Below are 24,606 nucleotides of genomic sequence, written 5' to 3' on the forward strand. Positions count from 1 at the left end.
GCCTCATAATATGTTCCTTCTGATTGAACAAATACTTCAAACTCTTGTGATCGCTGAACAATTCAAATATAGATCCAAACAGATAATGTATTCAATCTTTCAACACAAACACCACAACTACTAGCTCCAACTCATGGATAAGATAATTCCTCTTACGGACCTTCAGTTGTCTCGAAGCATAAGTCACAACATGACCATTCAACATAAGCACACCGACTAAACCCTTCTTTAAAGCATCACAATAAACTAAAAACACTTCACTTGGACCCGGAAAAATCAAAACTGAAGCTGCTATCAAATTCTTTATGAGCTCTTGAAATTTCTCTTCACACTAAACATCCCGCAGATAAGCTTGACCTTTCCGAGTAAACAGATTCAATGGAAAATCTAGCTTCAAAAATTCTTCTATAAACCTTCTATAGTAATCAGCCAACCCTAGAAAACTTCTAATTTCTGTAACATACTTTAGAGTCTCCCACTGCAATATTGTGTCTACCTTAGACAGATCGACCACTATGTCACCACTAAAAATCATATGCCCAAGAAATCTCACTTCACGCAACCAGAACTCATACTTGGTCAACTTCACATACAAATTCTTCTCTTATAAGGTCTATAACACAACTCTTAGATGTTCTGCATGCTCTTCATCTATCTTGGAATACATCAATATATCATCGATAAACACAACCACAAACTGATCCAACTAAGGTTGGAAGGTCCTATTTATATACTCCATGAAAAAACACGGTGAATTAGACACACCAAACTAAATCACTGAATACTCGTAGGGACCATATCGAGTTCTAAAATCAGTTCGGAATATCTTCTGGCTTCACACAAATCTGATGATAACCTGATCACAAATCAATCTTACTAAACACGCAAGCACCAACTAACGGATCCATTTGATCATCAATTTTCGGAAGAGAATACTTATTCTTTATAGAAACCTTATTAAGCTATCTATAATCAACACAAAACCTCATGCTACCATCCTTCTTCTTTACCAACAACATTGACGCTCCCTACTACGAATCATTATGCCAAACAAACTTCTTCTCAAGCAGATCCTCTAATTGTTTCTTCAACTCCCTCAACTATGAAGATGATATTCTATAAGGAGCAATCGGCATGGGACTAGTATCAGGTACTAAGTCTATGACAAACTCCACCTCTCTCTCTCTAGCGGAAAATCACCAATATCACCTAGGAACACCTCTGGAAAATCACACAGAACTGGTATATCATCAAACATAACTTTCCTATCAGCCCTCAAAGAAGAGAACATCATAAATAGCTAAGTGTCATCCTTCAAAGACACCTTCACTTTCTTAGAAGACATAAACATGTGTTCTTCACCTACTTCTAATTCTGGAAACATCACAGACTTATCAAAACAATTGATATGAAGATGGTTGAACTCCAACTAGTTCATTCCCATGATAACATCTAGTTGACTTAACGGTAAGCAGACTAAGTCAATACCAAAGTCCTTACCATAAATAGTAAAATGGAAATTCAAGAACACCCACAAAGTAGTCATCAAACCATTAGTTGGGGTATCCATGACCATACTCCCAACCTTATAAGACACTTAAAGATTCAACTTTCTAGCATAATCACGAGATATGAACAAATTCTCCGCACCCATGTCAATCATAACAATCAGAGAAACACCATTAATAAAGCACATACATCGAATTAAGTTATCATATCTATTAGACTCAGCTCCACTCAAAGCAAAAACTTTCCCTCCAAACCAAGCCTTCTTTGGTTTCTGGCACTGAGTACTAATGTGACCTGGCTCTCCATAATTAAAGCAAGTCAACATATTTCTCTTACAATCAGCAATACGGTGTCCTGGATTCCCACACTTGGAACATTTCTGACCAGAGCTCTTGCATTCATTAGCATGATGACCCGTTCCTCCACAACTAAAACATATGACAGAAACAACAGTGCCTCTCTCACTTGTCTCTTTCCCACATAAAGCCTTACATTTCCCTTTATCAACGGTTGCCTCATAATTTTTTCCATGATTTTTATTTCCACTTTTCTTCTCACTAACACTCTTACAATGAATAGATCTAGCCCAAATATCTTCATAGTAGATCCTACAGTGATTAACCAGCATAGAGAACTGACGAAACTCCTGGGACCTGATGAATTAATTGATCTCTAGACACAAGCCACTTTCAAACTTAATACGCTTGGACCCTTATCTCCTACCCAATTTTAATGCGGGAAGAACCTATGCAACTTCTCAAACTTCATAGCAAATCTGCAATAGTCATGTTTGCTTGTTTCAACTCAAGGAACTCGATCTCCTTCTTTCTACGAACATCAATAGGAAAGTACTTCTCAAGGAACTCAATCTTAAAATTTTCCCACGTGATCTCAGTACCTGCAACTTCATGCCTCTAAGGAGCATTATTCCACCAATACTACACTTTCTCAACCAAACCTGGTCACCTTCTGGATTGTACCTTTCCTTAAAATTTGGTAGATTGTTCCTCTGGAACTTTCCCTACCCTATGAACTCATCTGCCATCCCATTTTGATTCAACACATCCTGATTTTCCTGACCCATCACGTGAGCCATAACCACTAAAGCATCAGCGATTGCACAATCATTTATTCCAGTCATTTATTTTCACACCAGAAAACTACAATTAGAAGAAACATTGCATCGACAATGTTCATACACCTGTCGAATCCTAGGAAATAAATGACATCACAAAACCTGACTAGATGGACTGACTAGGCTCTGATACCACTAGTGTAAGCCCTAAAACCCCGACTCATAAATTAAAGAATAAAATTCACACTTTAGGATGCTACTCAAACATGACATGCATAATTTCAAAACTCGCAGCAAAACTTAAATAACTAACATAAACTTCAATTATCTCTTCAAATTGAAATACTTAATTAAACTGACATAATCCAACGGTTAACTCAAAAACAAATAAAACACCTTGTTCCCAATGTGACAGATTTGAGCATTAAACTAACTAAATAGAAATAAGATGATAAAATAAACGAAGAGAAACTCTAAGGCCACCTTCCAACTCACAGCAACACTTACTCCTCACTCAACACAAGTAATTATAATCACCTTAATAACATGCAATCCTAATCATCAATTCACAACTCAACATAAAAGTCAATTATATAATTCATTAATACTCATCCATAAACACCACAAGAAAAGCATTACATTCAGATCTTCATTTACATATTTAACCTATTATAATGATACTATAAGGTATTCCTACACGTTATCTTTCCAACGCTTGAAACCACGACTCAAACAGAGTCACGAAACTCAATTTATGGTTAAAACAACAAGGGTGCCAATAGATTGCAGTTGGTGGTCCAATCAGTTGGTTTTAAGGGAACCAATAGATTTTTGTTAGTGGACCAATTGATTGGTCTGAGCTTGCTGTCAAATATTTTTGGGCTCAGTTTGGTGAACCAATAGATTATTCCAGAGGAACCAATTGATTGGTTTCCGATTTTTTTTAAGAAATCCCACTTTTAGCTCATCTTCTTCATCCTCTATCCCTTATAAACCCTATCCAATTATATTCTAACATGGATAAACATTTTACATAATTAATTTATCATCGAAACATAATTGTATGAAAGAACTTACACATCCCTATTTTCTCATCAATTCATTCACAATTCAACAACATATTCATCCTATTAACAATTGATATGAACACCAACAATCAAAATTTCACATATGATGGTGCACAAATTACAATAGTAAGAATCAAACACTAATTCATGTTTATCACAACAATTCCAAAACACACAAACACAACAATGAAGAAAAAGAGGAAAATTTAGACGAGGGTGAGGATCCCTCTATACCCTTCATAAAATTGACACATATATTAGAGTAATCCCCCTACCTGAACTTCTAGCAATTACTCAAGCTTTAGCTATGTCGATCTCCTATCCCAAGTCTTTGTTCTTCCTTTTTCTCACATTCCCTCTTGCCTCTTTTTCTCAGTTAAACGTATACTTATTAGTAAACTCCCTCAACCGTCATGCTTTTATTTTTAAATTAAAACATAATTCCCCTATTTTTATTATTCCACTTTTACCCTTCCCACCTCTAATTTTCTCTTATTTTTCTAAAAACTCTAATTTTCACCCAAATATCACTATTTATATTATTTTATTTATTATTCTATGTTTTTTTAACTCATTTTAAAATTAATTAAAAATTCTAGTTAATTTCTACCACTCTTCCTAACTCTCACCAAGATACCCAATAATGCCATATACCATATATATATATATATATATATATATATATATTATATATATATATATATATATATATATATATATATATATATATATATATATATATATATATATATATATATATATTATAATATATATATATATATATATATATATATATATATATATATATATATATATATATATATATATATATATATATATATATATATATATATATATCCACTAAATAATAATAAAAAGCATATTAAATTACTAAAATATTGAAATAAAATGCAATTAAATTCACATAAATAGTTTAGTTGAATTCAGGGTGTTATATTACTTCCGTTGTTGTTGTTTGCGATGTGTGTTTGTTTGTGGTGTGCTTATGCACATCTTGTATGTTTTTGAAAGAGTTTTTTTGCCAATATTTTATAAAGGTGTAGATTGTTGTTCCTTTTAGATTGGTTGCATTATAAAAAATAACATGGAGTGTTCAAGCTATTTTTGTGAAGAAAGGACACATACTGGACCAGATGTTCCAGCATGTGTGCAACATATGCTAGTTATTAGCAGGCCATAATGGATGTTGTTATGAACGCAATTTCTAGTTGGGTTTCAGTCAAATATTCAAATTCAATTTAAATGGATATTTGAATTTGAATAAAACCAAATATTTTTGGAGGATATTTGGAAGAAAACCAATCTTAACAGAATATCCTACAATTTTAGATGTGATCAAATGCCCATTAGAAAAATCCAGAGTTTGCACTTATATTTAAGGAGACTCGAACCTAATGTTTGATGTGTGTGCAAGGATTGAAGATCTTGTATGTTTGGGTTTCATTTGAGTCCTTTGTTTGTATTATTGTTTGTACACCATGCTAACGCCTACATTTAGATCATAAATCATAGTTGTTAGTTTGTTTAGTTGAGTTTTAATTCAACATTCTTGAAATTGATTATTGTAGTGATCACTTGGGATTAGTGATTAAAATAAAGTGAGAGGAATTCCCATATTTATGAGGAGTTCTAAATAGAAAGTCACTAACATTAAGAAGATGCATTAAATAACATAGGGTTGTTATTCATATACGACTAACTATACTAATTCAAAGTAGTGGATTTCCTTTCTTTGATTGGAAGTCCCCTAGACGTAGGTGAAGTTGCATTGAACTGGGTTAACAATTCTTTGTATTCTTTTATTTCTATATCATTTATTATCTTGTTCATTAATAAGTTGTCAATTTTGGTTTAAGATATTAAACACCTTGGGTTAAGTATCTAGTCCGACATATGTCCCCTTAAGAATAGAATTTCACAAAGAGAAGGCACTCATCACCACCTCTCTCGGTCTTGATGAGTTTTTGCGAGCTTATCACAACGAGACTATAAAATAAATGCATGACATCCTCCAAATTAACCATGAAGGAACGACTAAGGTAAAGAGGGAAATTTTGGGAACATTAACTTATGAGTCTAAACTATTCAAAATGAAACCTGAAGAGAGCATAAATCAAATGCAAACATAATTCACGCATATCATGAGTCATATGGGAACTCTAAGAACATCATTTTCAAATGAGAAACTAGTTGTACAAATTCTCAGATGTCTAACTCGTACCTGGAAATCCAAAGTCAATGTGTTTGGTGAATCTACGAATTTAAAGACTATGGACACACACACTCTTTTTGGAAAATTCCAGGAACACGAGATGAAACTAAAAAGACTTGCTGATGACCTAGAAGATGAAAAGAAAAAAGAAGAAAAGTATCGCACTAAAAGACATAAGCATTAAAGATATGGATCTAGAGGATAAAGATTGTCAAATTAAAAGTAATGAATTCATGTTTTGTAAATTCAAAGAATTGGTAAAGCACAAAAAAAATTGATGGATCTAGAAGAAAAGTGAAGAAAATTCCTTTTCCAATCCTACATGTCATCAATGCAAAGAGAAAGGGAACATAAGACCAAATTTCCCTTAAAACTAGAGAAGAAACCAAAATCAAATAAAGTTCAATAAATCTTAGAGAGAAGAAATAAAAGCATACATATTTAGGGATAACGATGATATGGAATCTTCATATGAGGAAGAATCAAACATATATCTCACGGAAAATCATTAAGACGGTGAGGTAACGTCTTGATTTTCTTATCAAGATTTATTCCATAATTTTAAGAAGCTAACAAAAAATGAATAAATTAGAAAAAAGTATCTCTACCTCCAAAGACGTTATATCTTCTTTATTAGGGGCCAACATCAATTTCTCCAGTAGTGACGCCATCATTGTCTTCCCTCATGACAACGGCCCATAGTCATCACTAGGTAAAAAACTACTTATGATATCAAGAGAGTCTTGATAGACATGGGAAGCTCAGTTGACATCCTATTCTAGAACACCTCCTAAAAACTTCAATTCGATCCCAACAACATTAAGGCAATCCACTGTTCACATGTAGATTTTCAAGCGAACCTGTGCAAGTCATGGGCCAAATAACCCTAGAGACAACCTACGACATGGGATCAAATACTAAGGAAATTAAAGTCAACTACCTCATCATGGATATGTAGTTGCATGTCCTTAACACATTTAGGGGGTACCCCAATACTGTTATTTTTTGCTTGTCTTACTGATTTCATCCTTGATTTACTTTCGATTATTGAGTCTCCTTCATGATTGCACCTCTCTATGTCAAGTTTTATAATGATTCGGTTTTACCATGCATAAACCATTGGTTAGGTTTGAACTGAATCACGATGCTTTTAATCAATTACATGTGTGAGTGGAATAACAACCATATATGATATTGATTCAAGTTAGGTGAAAAGAAAAATCACAAATCTCTTGAAATTTTGAAATTTTGGGATTTTATGTCTTTGATTCGAATCTAGCACAAACCCTGATTTGGATCATTTTGGACAATTGGATCCCATAAATTTTCAAAAGAATTTGATTCGAATCACATTTTATGAATGATTTGAATCATCAAACTCTAGGTCACCTCTATCTTAATTGATTTGAATCACACTTTACACATGATTCAAATCATGCAATTTTTTTTTCATATTTCTCCAGTTAGCTCAGTTTATTTGATTCACATCAAATTTAACACATGAATCGAATCACGAGGTCTTTGATTCAAATCAAACTTTTCTCTTGATTCCAATCAACTGAAAAATGGGTTAAAACTCGGGTTTTCATTTATTCCACTTCACTTGTTCATTTTATTCAAATCGTGAAATTCTCTTAATTCGAATCTAACTGACTTTTTCAACCATTTTCAGTGCTTAATATCAAGCATATATAAAACTTTTTTTTCATCATTTATCATTTTACGAATCATATTGTGTATCATAATCAACATTGTGATTCTGTGAAAAATCAATTTAGTCTGTTTTTATTTGTTTGAAGTTTTTGCAACAAAATTCTTGCATTTTCAACTTCAATTTGATTTTGATCTTATTACCGAGAGATTTGTAATTGATTGAAGGATGCACGTTCTTAGAACTTATAGTTCTTGAATATTTTGTTGAGATTTTCATGTTATTTGCAAGATTTAGACGATTGTTAATGGTGATGACAAATTCCATTGAAAAGAAGTAGGTTCTTCTCTCCATAATTTCCTTACTAGTGACTGCATGGAAGGCTATAGATAAGGTGGAGCGCTTCTAAAATATTAGGATAATTCATAGCTCAAGAAATCCGTAGGATCAAGGGGTTAATTGTTATACATGAAGGCTTGGAGCAGATTGGTGATATTGGAAGATTAAAGAAGCGTTAATCGAGTATTGGCGACGTAGAAGAGTTAGGAATTGTGATGTATACAAGCTGAGATCCAGATAGGAAATTTTAATTTTATCAGTTGTATTGTGGGTGTTAATTATAAGAACTCTTGCAGATATTTGTCAAATAAAAGGAATTATGCAGGTTCCAATGGGAAACCATTTAAGAATGCACGTAGAAAAGCGAGGATGAACACTTAAGCACTATAAATCCTAGTGTCATCTCTCTCTCTCTCTCACCCCCCCCCCTCTCTCTTACTCTTTCATTAATTAATTTCTTTGTATTTTCATACTTTGGTATTTCAATTCTAGCGTAGTTTATCGTTGGTTCAATTGATAGCAATTTATTACGTAAGGATTAAGTTTTGTTAGAATTGGATACCTTATTAAGTTGAATTAGTGATTAAAATTCTGAGAAATAATTGAGGTTAGAATTATCTATATTGAATCATTGTGTAAACACACCTCATGGATTATACGATCGAATTAATTGAATACCTAGTGTTTCATCATATTCATCTTTGGTGACTGTGAAATAATATGGTGCTAATGTGATAGAAATTTCGAATAGTGCATTTTTCACATTTCCGCATCAAACCTTCCACTCACAATTTTTGAAAATACTCTAATAATATTTTTTTAAAAAGTGGTTGACTTATACTTGGGTGTATACACACCCCCCAAGACTATTTTTTCTACTCCCATATTTATACTCAACTATTTGCATAAATAGATAGTTTTTTATTTTGTTTAATCGACATCCAAAAGTTTTAAATATGGCGGATGATAAGGATCAAAGGGAGAAATTTTGTTAGAACAAGATTTGGTTCTGCATCTGGCTTTTAGTTTTGATGATAGCGATGCATTGCTTCTTAGATAACATTTTTGTACATTAATGGTTTTGTTTTCTAGTGTGTAGCTTTTGCTAATAGGTTCTAACTCTGAAGAAATGACGTGTGATGTCATCAGATTCTGGAATCAACACGCTCTGACTCTGAGGAGATACAAGTGCTTTACAAGATGCTGTCAAGTTGTAGAAAGCTCTTAGACAACAGTTCTGATGAACGTTCATGCTAAAGCGTATGATTATGACTCTGATTGTTAGAGCCTCTGAAGGTTTGTCTGCCTTCAAGATTCTGCGCTCAAGTTTTGAAGACTTTGAAGAACACGATATGAAGACTCTGAAGACCAGGTTCTGAGGATCTATGTCAAGACTATGAAGACCAAGGTTTTGAAGACTCGGATAACTTGTCTCTTGGTCCTTCTAAGCATGCTTCAACATCATTTCATCTGAATACTCTAAAGATTAGAAGATAAGATCAAAAGGTTTTGCGTCAAGAAAATAGTACACGGTACAAGATCACCTTTTCCTCCACTACCCTGATTTTGTGGGCTAAGGACAGTACCATTGTGCCATTTTTCCTTCCATGCGCAAACCGTTATGAAAGAGACAATTGCATTTAAGTATTCCAATTCTACCCTTCAACGGATCTTTTTCTCTGCCTATATAAAGGAGACTTGAAGATTTGAAGAGGTTGATAATTCATGCTACTGGAAAACGCTTACTCTATTGAACATACCCAAGCTCTCAGTAAATATTATTTTATGTGTATATTCTTTGTAAACACATAAAATATTTTGCTTGTTAATGTGTGATATAATCATTGTATTAACTTGTGTTAATATGCTTTTTAGAAGCATTCTTTGTAAACACAACCTGTAAATCTCAAATCTGTTTGAGTGGTTTCCTTGAGTGACTAGGTTTTAGTAAGACTGACTCAATGAGACATGGATGGTTTGTCTTTGTGGTGTTTGTAATCAGGTTTTGGTCAAAGTGGATTAAGTCCTTCTTGAGAAGGAGAAATCACCTTGGTAGGATGGACTGTATGTAGCTTCGTTAACAAAGAACCAGTATAAAAATAACCTTGTTATTTTTTTTGTTCGTATTATTGCCTTGTTGATTTGGTTTTGAAAAATCTTTTGCTTTTAGAAACCCAATTCAAACCCTCATTTCTTGTGTTTCTTGCAACCTTAAAAAAATATACTTATTACAAAGCAAACATGTATGTACAATTATTATCGGTTAACAAAAAATTATGGTTTGCCATCACCGATGGACCATTTATTCCCAAGGGTAATAACAACGTTGTTAAACATCCAAAAGATTGGTATGATTCTTAAACTAAAAAGGCTTCATATGATTTGGAAGTGAGGGACATACTTATTTCCACTTTAAGCGCGAAAGTGTTCTACTCAATTTCACATCATACGAGTGCTAAAGGTTTATGGGACACTCTCAAAACTCTCTATGAGGGAACTAATGACGTCAAGGATTCTAAAATAAATATGCTTACATATGAGTTTTTAACTATTTCATATGGAACCCAGAGAATCCGTGGATTCCATACAAACTAGATTCCTCCATTTAATCAACAAACTAAGCAATTTGGATAAAAAAATTATAACAAAGATTATACTAAAACAATATTGAGATCTACATGTATGGATTGGCAACCAAATGTCATTTCTATAAAATAATCAAATGATCTTAGTACTTTTGATATTGCAAAACTGTTTGGAAAGTTAGTCGAGCATGAGAATGAGCTAAAGTGACTCGCTAATAGCGAAGTAAGGTCGAAAAAGAAAGAGAAAGGTAAATAAGAGAAACAATATATTTTATTTGAAAGCTTCGTCTTATAAAGGGAAAAAGTAAAATGAATAAAGTGACAACTCTGATGAACAAGTTTACAAAAAGGAAGAAAAGGATTTATTCGCCAGGCTCTACAATAGATATCTAAAGAGAAACAAGCTCAAGCATAGCGACAAACGTCTAGTAAGTTTCATAAATACTCATCCACCCAAGAAAGATCACAAGAAAAGTAATAATGATATCAGATGTTACAAATATGGAAAATTGGGACATTATAGAACCATGTGTCCAAGTCTCACCAAACATCATAAAAGTAAAAATACAAGGATTTCTGCAAGACGAAGGGAAAGAGTTCCAAAGGTTGTATAGCCTACATCACGTGGGAAGAATAGGATGATATCTTATCCTCCTATTCTTTCTCGAGTTCAGATGATGAGTGTGACAACTTTTGTTTGAGGGCACGTAAAAAAGGTGAAACATCAAAGGTATATAATTCTGTTTCTGATAATGAGTATTCTTATATTGAGTTGTCGAATGCATTCAATGACATGTATGCAGATTCTACAAAAGAATTTAAGAAATTTCTATAAAAAAAGAAATGATTTTAAAACTTGAAGAGGAGATAAACCATCTTAATTTTGCTTTAGAATCTCTTAAGGAAGTGCATATATCTCTAATAGACGAGCATTGTAATGTTTTAGATACTTTAGTTAAAAAGATGATAGTTGTGGAATGTATTTTGTGTCCAATTTTAAAACTTGAAATTAAAACTCTTAAGGGGAAACTAACACATGTTACTTCACTATCTTGTACTTGTTCTTGTTCTTCGAGTGAAAGAGGGAAGATTTTTAAGAAAAAACCAACCTCCTGTTAGTAAAAGAAATAGGAGAAGCATTTCATCTAAAGCTATTTTCCATTATTGTAGAGATAAGGATCACATTAGGCCTCTTTGTCATGCTAGGAACATTCAAGTTCCAAATGAATAAATGACATGGATTCCTAAGTCTACCTCAACTAACCCCGAAGGACCCAACTAAAATTGGGTACCTATTTCTATCTATAGTTGTTTTGTGTAGGAGTGTCTAAGAATCTTTAGGGAATCTAAAGAAAAGTGAAGGAAGATGTATCCAATCCTATTTGTGATTGTATTGTATTCTTTTTGATGTATTAGTGTTGTTACTTGCTAATGTCACACATGTAGAAATTTTAGTCCTAGATCATTGTAATTGGTATGACAGTTTCATTCTGCTTTATCTTTGTATAATTACACTTTATTTATTTTCTTTTCTTTTTATTTTTTTAATTGCATCGTAATCATTCAACTAATTTCCATTTATATAAAAACTATTCTTAACATGCATCAAAATTATTTTTCATATTCATCAAAATTATTCGTCATTTCCATCAAAATAAATTTTCATCAGCATCAAAAAAATGTTTTAGTTGCATTAAAATATTTTTCATTAAATTTACCTTGCGTTAATCATTTTTCGCATTAAAAGGTTTTTTGCATTAGAAGAGTCCATTCATGTTGTATTTGATGAGTCCTCGCCCCCAAAATACGGGGAAAGGCATTTTTTCAGATATCTCAAGATTCAAAACAGAAAAGATGATCGAGGAAGAAAGTTCCAAAGAGGATCCTAGTCCTTCAACAACGGATGAGGATATTATAAAAGAGAAAGAGGAAAGCTTACATGAGGATGATAGACAAGCGACCTTGAATCAGCTACCACAAGATTGAACTATCGCAAAAGATCATCTGTTGGATCAAATTATAAGAGATATCAAAGAAGGTAGTTTGCAAAGATGAAAGAAGAGTGGATTTCTATGTAACAAAGTATAGAGGTATAATTGGATCCTTACTCTATTTAACTGCAAGTAGGCTAGATATCACGCTTAGTGTCTGCATGTTTGCTAAATATCAAGCATCGCCTAAGGATTCCCACTTTAGATCATAAAACATATTTTGAGGTATCTTAATGGAACCTCTCATCACGGTCTTTGGTATCATAAAGGTAGTGCTTGTAGCTTAGTAGGTTATTCTGGTTTCGATTTCGTGAGGTGCAAGTCGGATATGAAAAGTACTAGTGGTACATGTCACTTATTTGGAAGCTATTTAGTTTTTGACACGATAAGAAGTAGCATATCGTTGCTCTTTCTACCGTCAAGGGTGAATATGTAGTCGTTGGTAGTTTTTGACAATAAGATTTATGGCTAAACAAATAATTACTAGACTATGATTTAAAACTTGGTTGTATTCCGATTAAGTGTGATAGTAGTAATGCAATAAGCCTCACTAAGAATCCGATACTTCATTCACGGACTAAACAGATTGAGATCCGACATCATTTTCTTAGAGATCATGTGGAAAAAGGGGATGTTAGTTTCTTAGAGATCATCACTAAGCCTCTCGAAGTTTATCAACATATTTTAAATCTTTTGAATTAAATTATGCGCCCTAGGAACAAAACTTCATTGTAGACCTTATGTCTAAACTCACCAACACAAAGAAGGTGAGTACAATCAAACAATAATACAAGAGACTCTTGCCACCCCATCACTAAGGAGAATGAGAGTTATACCCAATAATTTGCTACAAATCAAGCTGGATATTGCTCATATTGGATTATCTGAAGGACGATGAACTCCTGCTGGATGAAGGGGAGGTGAATAAGGTCAAAGAGCATGCTTTTTAAGTTTACTCCCATGGTTGGAAAACTCTATAAAATATGAAGAGTCTCCCTAATGCTATGGTGTTTAGGGGAACATGAAACCACTTTAGTCCTTGCTAAAATTCAACAAGGATCATGGGGTAGCCACATTGGTGACAAAGATCTTGCCCATAAACTATTTAAAGTATTCTATTATTGGCTCACCTTATTAAAATACATAGTGACATTTGTCAAAAAATGTGACCAATGTGAGAGACACACCGATATGGATCACGTTAATATATATATATATATATATATATATATATATATATATATATATATATATATATATATATATATATATATGTATATCAAAGAAAAGAAAAAAAACAACATATATATTGAAACATTTTGATTGTGTTAAAACTTGTGATTATCCATACTTTTCTATTTGTAACCACATTCTACTTTTTCTTGTTAATTTTCTTTGTCTTTTTTCTCTCTCTTTTATTTCCTGATTTTGTTTCTATTTTCCTTTCATTTCCAATCTTTTGAGTATTTAGCATTTGAAAATTATTTTTCTTGTGTGATTGAATTTTGTTTCTTTACAAAAACTAAAAAGAATAATGAGTTGAAAATGGAAAGAATTGAGTGTAAATATTTGATGTTTATTATTGCTATTATTTTGTGATTAAAACATGTCATGTTCTGGTGGTGATGGTAGACCTTATCGAATAGAAGCCAATGATTGTTGTTAAAAGATCTCATACCTAAAATGAGAGAGATGATGGCATAACAAATAGAGAAAATACATGCGATGATTGATCAATTATAAAACCTACTAAATAATAAAAATGAGGAGGAAAGATTAAGGAGGAGGAGAATGAGAAGGTCTACATAGTAAAGATTGAGTGGTATAAAAATTAAAGTTTCAACTTTTCTGAGAAAAATGATCCAAATACTTATTTAGATTGGGAAACAAAAATTGAACAAAATTTTACTTATAACTTGAATGCAAAATACATTGCATCCAACTCTATATTTCATGAGAGAGAAAAAAACTCAAAATTAATTGTCATCTTGTAAAGGAAAATTTTCAAGCACAAATATTCAAGCTACTTATAGTCTCATTAAAGGATCAAATAGCCGACTTCTTCTCAAAGTCATTTCTCCATCAACAATTAAAGTTCATATTATCCTAATTGGACATGATCAACATCTATCCTCATCCAACTTGTAGGGGGGAGAGGGGCTATTTTAACACCACCGTTTTTGAATTTTCTTTATTTTATTAAGTCAATATGTGCTTATATAATTTATTATTGTGTTGTGTGTATTTTTGTGGGATTATTTGAGGTGAGATAGAGTTTATACGATTTTTCACTATTTATGGTTAATTAAAACTAATATACAAATAATAGAAGACTATAGAGAAAAATAAGAAATATGAGTTATGAGATAGAAAGTAGTATAATGCGATAAGTGGTGGGACAATGTGAGAGAAACCAATAGAAAGGGAAATTTAGAATTAATAAAAGATGAATTAGGTTTTTAATTTAAAAGAAAATTAGAGGAGGAAATACGTAGATTTGGGAGCAATATGAGTTTGAGAGAAAACAACAAAAGTTTAGGATTCCATGGCAAAAGCTTCAATTTTTTTTGTTGAATTCAAGTAAGGCGGGATAACTCTTCAATGGTTGTATTCTTCTTACAGGATAGAGAGGGATCCTAACCATCTTCCTCCATTTTTGAGAATTTTGAATCCATAGGATGCTTGTGCGTACCTCTTTAGATTATCATGCATTAATTATATTTTATGTTATAATTATGTGTTGGAATGTGTATTCAATTGTATGAGAAAAATCGGGTTGGTGTTATATGATGAATATATAGTTAAATTTGCATGATAAATCGGTATTGTTGTGTAATTGGTGATGATTTAGTGTGGTTTCTATTTAATATAACATTGGTAATGTGTTTCTATTTAAATTGGATGCTTGAGGTTTAAAATTGAAGCTTTGGAAGTGCTCTAATGACGAATTCGTGATGACACTGACATGATAGGCTGATCGTCATGCATTTAGGAAAACTGACGGACGTCAACATAGTGAAGGGGTGACTGTCTTTGTCCCCGAGACAGGCTCTTTGCCTAGGCGTCAGTCGAGTGACGAGTTTATGAGAGGGGGATGGTGACGGGTGACGTAACGGGTTTACCATCAGTCCCTGGAGTTGACCCTTTCTGAGCTATTTGTTGTTGTATTGAGCTATCTGACATGTTTCGTGTTGAGTCGAAAGTAACCGAGTTGAGATTTAGAGTGTGCATGGTAACTCTAAAATTCTCAAATAAAAGTGAAAGAGACATGAGTAGACTCTATTGACTTTTGATGTGAAATATTATCATTTGGCGAGTCTTATATGAATAAAGATATAATAATGTATGTTTTGTTGAGTTATAATTACACGGTATGTTGAATTATGGCGAGTTATCATTATATGGTGTGATGCATTATGAGAGGAATGTGGTTTGGATAAGAACTATTGGTGATGATTTTTATATTAACATTGTTGTGACATTTTTGTGCAGCGTGTATATCAGAGATAATGATTTTTGACGATTGTTAATGGGACTAAATCAATAATATACCTATGAGGTTCAAATATTGGTGATGAGATTGTTTAGTAACAAAACTCTGACATCTAATTGGTGAGTAGGTTGGTACTACATACATTAGGTGATAAGGTGATGAGTATATTGCAAATACATATGCACTTATTATTGGTGATGATTCTGAATTATATATAAAAATGTTGATAATTTGTGAGAGTTGGGAATGACATGAATGCATGGATGTTTTGTGTTTACTATCCTTTATTACTTTGTACACTGTTAACATTTTTGAACGTATTCTCAATCTGTATTATTTTGTTTGTGGTGTTCGGTACTCTTTCGGGGTACAAATAAATAGGTAGATGAGTAGTTGTTGTTTGAGCAAGAGGATGTTGTTAAGGCCTCTTCAGTTACTTTATTGTTGTTAAGTCTTATAGTTTGACGTCACTCTAATATGTAACACTGGGAACGACTATTTGTTATATTTTATGTTTTCTCGGAGAAGTTTTAAATTATTTCATTATCTTTTGGTGTTGAGAATTTTCATGTCAAATGATGTTAATTTGTCGAAAGAAATGTTTGATGAAGAATGTGTAATACTCTAATTGAGAAAATTTATATGTTTTATTTTATAAATAGAGAGTTAGGGATTTAGGATGTTAAAACTATTACATGATGTTTGTTATAGTTAGTTACTTGATGTTTATTAGTTAATATTAATCATTTAGTTTGTTTATGACTTGTCCAATTAATTAAGAGTTAGTTATAGAGGTATTGTCATATAATTGATCGCTCATTATTAGCTCTTATATTGCCTCATTTAACTATAAATGAGAGATGTTTTCTCATTGTTAATGAATAAAATCAATTACTCGTTATTCATAATAGTATTGAATTTCTTTTTGTTGATAATAAATGTGGAGCTAGAGTGACGTTGGAAACTCACATTTGCTGAAAATAATGAAGTTTAAGTGTGAGTGATTTATGCTTATACTAACTATGAATATTTTAAGAAAATGAAATTTAAGATATACGGCCTAAATAATTATGCTTTAAATTTTAGGAGGAGACGCCGTATCCATATTTGAATCCTTGATATAAACCATACAATTTAGTTATACATCCTATGAAAAAAAAGGTTTTTGATATATGTGTATTTTTTTACCTATCAAAATTCTTCTTTCTATAAAGAGAGTCCCACATTTTTCTTCCCATTTTAATTTTTGAATTCAAATACAAGAGAGCACAAGATCAATTTATTTTTAATAATTGTATTTTATCTCCATTTGCAAGTATTAATAGTAATATTGTATTAACTCTACGATAATTTTATTTTATTGATTAACATTGAAAATAAGATATATTTTTGACATTTCTCGTTAATATATCTTTTCTAATTTCCAGATTAAGTTAAATTCAATGAAAATTCTCTCAAAAATAATTTTATGTCAATAAGGTATAGCTGGTGAATGAAATTCCATCGAAAGTGATTTGTTGTTACTGAGGAATAATAATGAATGAAACTGCTTAAAAAACTTGAGTTTTTATTTAACTTAAATGTTTCATACCTTTTCCTCCTCTCTTTTTTTATGGATTATATTGCTAATTAGAGTTGTTTTATTTGTAATTTTATTCTAACTTTTAAAATTATACTTGATATTATAGTATAAAATGTAATTCTACAAGAAAAAAACACAAATTTTTATTCAGATGGGTGAATAGATATGACATTATCAACCGAAATATAAATCACATATAGTTAATGTCTTTAACCACCATTCGATAACACATGTGTGAACAACTTAATAGTATTCAATTGGTGAAAAATTAACAACCACAAAACACATTAAAAATAAAAATCCGAGATCGAGAAAATTAAAGAAGGGGAAATGAATAACATGATGAAGGCATGAAAAGTTTAACAGTAAGAAATTAAGATGATTTTTTAAAACATTAATGAAAAGTCTTATAGAAAAAACTTGGAAACCTGTAATACTCACTTTGATATCTAGTAACTATTAGTATGACTGTGATGGTTCCACTGTATGACATTATCATTGCTAGAAGGAAGAGCAAGGAATTGGTGATTTAGATGAGTGGAACTTGCACCAGTAACATCATAATTAGATATAATATGAGTGTTTTTGGGTTCAGCTTCAACGTGGTCAACATTGACAATGACACCATCAAGGCCTTTTAGATCATCTTCTTCAACTTCTCGAACACTTCCATTGATGGTGGGAACCCTATAAAACTCATGCTTCTTTGAAAGAGCAACTGTGATTAGAATATCATCTGCAGCTTTAACCTTTCCAACAATAATCCCACCAAACACTTCCCCATATCCACATGTTAGAAAAAGAGAGAAAGAGGAATAAATAGGTTCAATGATGTCTTCAGAAGGATTACTACCATAATTGGAAATGAAATAAGTCCCTGTGATAGATATCATTTGAAAGGATCCATAAATTGTGAATGCAGGGGCTTGGGAAACTGAGTTGTGAAGAGTAACATCAGAGACAAGACCAGAACCTCCTAGGACTGTAATGTTAGCTTGATGATGCAAAGCAACATTGATGAGAGAATCCACAACATCGTGTCCAACAGGGATTTTGATAAAAATCAATTTCATAATGTTACCAGGGTCTTCATCAATCTTAATAGGAGATTTGCACTTGTTATTAGAGCCCTGCGTTCTTCCCCTAAATCTCTTAGATGGATGTGTGGTATGATTCTCCCTTGGTTCCCTAGGGAGATGAATATATTTTTCAAAGGATGGTGATTGTGGTAGTGGTGATGGTATCAGAAATTTTCCGTAGTGGTTTGTGGTGTTTGTGTTGGGGGGAGAAACCATGTTCTCTCTTTTTTCTCCCACTTCGATGGGTGTGACGAGTCTTAGGGGTTCTTTCTCTGAGGATTCATTCTTCAACTTTGGAGATATAAAGAAGGGTTCACATATGTTATCTAACATTTTTGGAAAATATGATCATTAAGGAAGAGAGTGACAATATTTATAGTAGTAGTATTGAATGCAGAAGTTGCATTTTAGAGAGTCAAATACCCGTCCTTATTATTTAATGAAAATTCAATGGTCAAAATGATATTTAGAAATATGTACAAATATCGTAATTTATGAAATTCATAGAATTATGACAACAAATTCCAATAAATAAAAAATAAACAATTAACTTGATTTCTATTTATTATGCAAAATGAATCATTTATAACAATTCATTCAATACTATTTGGCGTTTTAAAAGAAATTTGTTTAAAATATAATGGAAATTAAGTCTTTTACTTAATAGTTTATTGCAAAAAAATATTAAAATGTAACTATACCAAAATTAATAGTGTTATTATTAGCTTAATTTCTTAATCATGTAAATGAGGTTCTTTTAAGCATGGTAATTCACATGTCACCCTTTGTTATTTGAATAATTATGATAAATTTGTTGTGTTCTAAATTCATGTATGTGATATGTAGTCACAAGTGCATAAATTCATCACATATTATGGTCTTCATAATAACATACTGTAGTTGTGACTCTTCATAATAATAAACCTATATAAATAAATATGTGTCATTGATATCACATGTATTATATGGTCTCAAGATGATTAAAACTATTTGATAGGATCCAATTGGTCTAGGAATAGAAATCGCAACCAAGAATTCAAAAGAAGGAAAAATACTACTGTATTATTATTTAGGTAATAAAGTTAGAGATCAAACGGGATCTAACCATGAATATAATATACTATGAAAGAAATAAAGAAATACTGAAAATTAAATTAGGGTAAGCAATTCGAGCTGCTTAGCACTCCTATGCAGTAACTGCAATCTAAATAATTCTCCCCCCATTTCTAATAATTAATTCCCTATAAATAGAATCTAGAGCCCTATTCTCTCACTGTCCTTTGGCAGTCAAATCTGTTGCATTTAAATAGGTGAATTAGTTGCAGCTGCAACTAATTAGATGAATTAGTTGCATTGACCAGATCTTGTGCTTCTCTCCCTTTATTTCTGCATTTTCTGGTATAAACTATACCGTATCTATCAATACCCCCTCCTTCAACACTCTCTTTGACCTCAAAGAGAAAGTCAGGGAACTCTTGTCTCATCTTTTCCACCAATTCCCATGAATTTTCAAATTCTGGTAGTCCTTCCCACTTCACTAAGACTTCTAACTCCCCGTTCTCATTGACTCTAGTGTCCCTTGCTTCCTCGGGGTCTGGTTCCAATTGCCAACTCTCATTCATGCAAGTAGGTAAGGGTTGAGTTTCTACATTTGCTAAGACTGCCTTTTTTAACAGGGATGCATGGAATACTGGATGTACTCTACTATCTTCTGGTAATTTGAGTTTGTAAGCCACAGCCCCTACTCTTTCTATTATCTCATAGGGTCCATAATATCTCGGGCTTAGCTTTTGGTTGAACCTCTTGGCCAACTTTTGCAACTTATAAGGTTGTATTTTTAAATAAACCTTATCTCCTACCTGATAATCCACCTCTCTTCTATGCTTGTTGGCTTGTACCCGCATTTGGTCTTGTGCTTTTAGTAGTTGCTCCTTCATTTCCCAAATCATTTCATTCCTTTCAGCAGTCAGTTTGTTGACTTCTTCTACTGCAGAAAGATGCACATCTCCTCTAACTAACACTGGTGGCCTTCTCCCATATAAGGCTTCAAAAGGAGTGGATTTAAGGGAGGCATGGTAATTGGTATTATACCAAAATTCTGCCCAAGATAACCATTTAGGCCATATTTTAGGCTGCCTCCCGGTCAGGCACCTTAAGTACGTTTCGACGCATCTATTCACTACCTCGGTTTGTCCATCAGTTTGGGGGTGATATGCACTACTGTACTTCAACTTTGTATCAGCCTGTTTGAACAACTCTATCCAAAACGAACTCAGAAAAACTTTGTCCCTGTCGGAAACTATTGAACTAGGAAATCCATGCAGTCTGACTATTTCTTTGACAAATAGTTTTGCTATATCCTTGGCTGTATAAGGATGCTTCACAGGCAGGAAATGAGCATATTTAGTCAACCTATCAACCACTACCATAATAGTATCTATTCCTTGAACTTTGGGTAATCCACCAATGAAATCCATGGATATATCACTCCACAACTGAGTGGGAATCGTTAATGGTTGTAGAAGACCACCAGGACTCAAAGTTTGGTATTTATTCCTTTGGCAAACTTCACAAGATTCTACATAGGACTTGATGCATTTCCTCATTGTAAGACCCCAATTTTGACCCTAAGATCCCTCATGGCATCATAACATTGCATTTGCATAGCCTCAAGGATCATGAGCATCTTGGTTCCCTTTGCCTTTGGATGGGACTCCTTGTGATTGGTTTGAGATCACCAAGCATGCTTGAATTATACATCATTGTTTCTCTTACTTTTGTTTACTAAAAAAATAAAAAAAAATAAAAAAAATAAAAAAAATTTAAAATAAATAAAAGAAAAAAAAGAAAAAAGAAAAAAAAAGAAAAATTTTTTTTTGGACTTGGGCCTCTCTCATTTGAGCCCAAAGGTCCACAGAAACCAGGTTATAAATTCAGAGTTTCAGTGAAACAAAAGGAGGCCATTCCTATTACCCTGGCAGGAAAAAGAAAGTGAGAGAAGAATTGACAGAGTTCAGAGCAACCTCCAGAGGCAAACCCTCAGATTGCTCTGCAAACCCAACGGTGCAATTCAATTTCAATCGATCCTCCCAATCAGGTATGCCCTATTTCCACTACTTTATACTTTCAACCTGAAATTTTTTGATACCCTTTTAATGTATGTGTTTGACAAGAGGTTTAGGCCTCCTGCCTTTGGTGGCTTTTTGTGAGCTTTTTTGTAAATTTTAATGGCATGATTCATGTGGTTACATTTTGATTTGGGGGCAACTCTTGATTACCCTATCTTGTTTCTCTAACCTGTTTGTTGAGTTTTTTGTGAGGGCTCACATGACTATTGCAGAGATGGCCCGGTGTTCCACTTTATTTGTGGGATACCCCCTGGAGGTTTATTCCGATTACATGTGCTTAATGACTTGAGATATTTGTTTGTGACTGCTTATTCCAAAGGATGGGAGCTACTTGGATCATCAATATGATCTCAAGAGGGGAACTCCTAATGTAGTTTTACTTTCTTTTCCCTTATCTCTTGTACGTTTAGGAATTTAGCCCTCCTTTTTTTTCCCATTCTAACCCAAGCCAAAACTTTTTGTGCAAACAATAACTTTTGTTTTCAACATTAGAAACCTAAGCCTTATGCTTTTGATTTTCAAACTTATTTTTCATAACACTTATTTTGAATTGAATCTTTTAATCCACTTTAACCCTATTTTTGTAAATACTTTTAATTGGTAAATATAACCCATTCAAATGCTTTTTGTGGTTTCAATGGCCACCTTCTTAATCAAACCTTTTTTTATAACCATTAGCTATTAGCTTTGAGTTATCCTTGAGGTAGATATAATACTCACCTTTATCCTTAGTGATGGATAATGAGTCTTCCATGCTTATTATAAGGTTAACCCCTCACTAGCATGTTGAAGCTATCCTCACATGGTGGATTTGTGGTTTTAGGTTGAGTTTTCTCCCTTTGATAACAAAAGACCTTAAGGTTTTTGGACCAATCAATTCACCAACTTTTTTTTGAATTTTTTTACCCCGAACTACGAGGTTTTGATCCTAATCTTTTTTAAGATGGTACGTAGGCAATGGGTTCATCCCTTCAATCATGTTTGCACAAATAAATTTTCACAAAAAAAAAACAACAACAACTTTACAACAAATGTGAAAAGGGCTCCCTAGGAGTACCTAGGATGCTTTGGGTGCCTAACACCTTCCCATTGCATAACCAACCCCCTTACCCAGATCTCTGACATTTTTACTAGTTTTTGATTCGATAAAACTTTTAGGTTTTTATTCGCTTTCTAACCATTCCTTTGGATAAATAGAAGTGCGGTGGCGACTCGACTTTGTATGATTTACCTTGGATTTAGTCAATATCTCCAATGGTAACGAATACCCCGCTACAGAAAAATGGCGACTCTGCTGGGGATGAAATAATTTGCCTAGTGGGTTTTGCCTACTTTTCATATTTGTTGTATTGTATTGTGTATTTTTTTTATGACATATTTTTGTGCAATTTGGGATTACTGTATTGTATGTAATTGTAGAACATGTTTGGCAGGTTTAAACCTTAGTACACTCCCTTTTGTGTGGTTCTTAACCTAACTCCATGCTCGTGACTTACAACAAACCCTTGTTTCATGGTTGATCCGTTCATGAATCCTTAATATCAATGGAACTTGGGTGTTGATAAGGTGTAAACCATAATCCACAAAAATGGATGATTGATATTAAGGATAACATGATCCATCCCATGACCTTTGTTTGGTGTGCTTTGCTTGATCCTTGAGTGTGATTGTTGCATTCTTGCATTCATGCACCCATTTGCATTCATATCATCAAAATAATAAGAAAAATTTCAAGGAACTTAAAAGGTCTATTTGCAAAATTTTCAGACATGGAAAGACAAAGAAGGAATACAAAGAAGTACAGTTTCAGACAACCAGACTTGAAAGAGTTAAGGAATTTGACATCTTAAGTATTATATCCTTTGGGTTTCAAGGCTCGTTTTGGGAAGCTTCTTCCTCTTCTGACTACTCAGGTGGATGAAGGATTGATGAGTGTATTGGTGCAGTTTTACGATCCTTTGTACCGTTGCTTCACGTTTCTGGATTTTTCAGCTTTTGCCTACACTTGAGGAGTATGCTTATCTTGTGGGTATACCTATTCTAGACCAGTTGCCGTTCAGTGGCTTGGAGAGTATTCCTACTTCACAAGAGATAGCTGACATGTTACACATAGATGAATCTCTGGTTGGTGCTCATATGACTACCAAAGGTGGAATTCAAGGTCTCCCTTCTGAGTTCCTCATTGCTCAAGCTACTATGTATGGGAAGGCCATGAGTGAGGATACCTTTGAGGCCATATTTGTACTTCTCATCTATGGGCTAGTATTATTCCCCAACATCGACAAGTTTGTGGATGTGAACGCTATTAGGATCTTCTCTACTCTTAATCTCGTTCCGACTCTGTTGGGCGATACCTACTTCTCTTTGCATATGAGGAATGCAAAGGGTGGTGGCACCATTGTGTGTTGTTTGCCTCTGTTCACTACGCCAAAAATGACTTTTAACAGCGCATCTTAGACAGCGCTTTTAAAAGAAAGCGCTGTCTAAGGTTAAAATTAAAAAGAAACACGGAAAATGTCCCAAAAACATAATGAAAGCGCTGTCTAAGGGGGGGGTCTTAGACAACGCTTTCTAAAAGCGTTGTCTAAGACCCCCCCTTAGACAGCGCTTTTAGAAAGCGCTTTTTAATATAGACCTTAGTCAGCGCTTTTGATAAAGCGCTGTCTAAAGTCTTTAAATTAAAAAAAAAATTAAAACCAAAAGCGCTGTCTAAGGGGGGGTTTAGAAAGCGCTTTTGGAAAGCGCTGTCTAAGGCATACCTTAGAAAGCGCTTTCCACAAAAGCGCTGTCTAAGGTCTAATTGAAATAAAATTTCAGACTCCATTTCAATTTTCGTTCTCTGTTGTTTTCGCTCTCTGTTAACGTTCTTTTCTC

General features: G+C 33.2%; 1 protein-coding gene across 1 annotated transcript; it reads right to left on the reverse strand.

Moving 5' to 3' along the window:
* Positions 1-1,597: 1,597 nt before the first annotated feature.
* On the reverse strand, positions 1,598-2,650 carry LOC127081038 (uncharacterized). The gene is made up of 2 exons (XM_051021328.1): positions 2,535-2,650; positions 1,598-2,117 (listed from the first exon to the last, which is right to left on the reverse strand). The coding sequence occupies exons 1-2, from the start codon at positions 2,648-2,650 to the stop codon at positions 1,598-1,600; spliced, it is 636 nt and encodes a 211-aa protein (XP_050877285.1).
* Between the last annotated feature and the right edge of the window lie 21,956 nt (positions 2,651-24,606).

Source organism: Lathyrus oleraceus, chromosome 5 (assembly GCF_024323335.1).
Source record: "Lathyrus oleraceus cultivar Zhongwan6 chromosome 5, CAAS_Psat_ZW6_1.0, whole genome shotgun sequence".
NCBI lineage: Eukaryota > Viridiplantae > Streptophyta > Magnoliopsida > Fabales > Fabaceae > Lathyrus > Lathyrus oleraceus.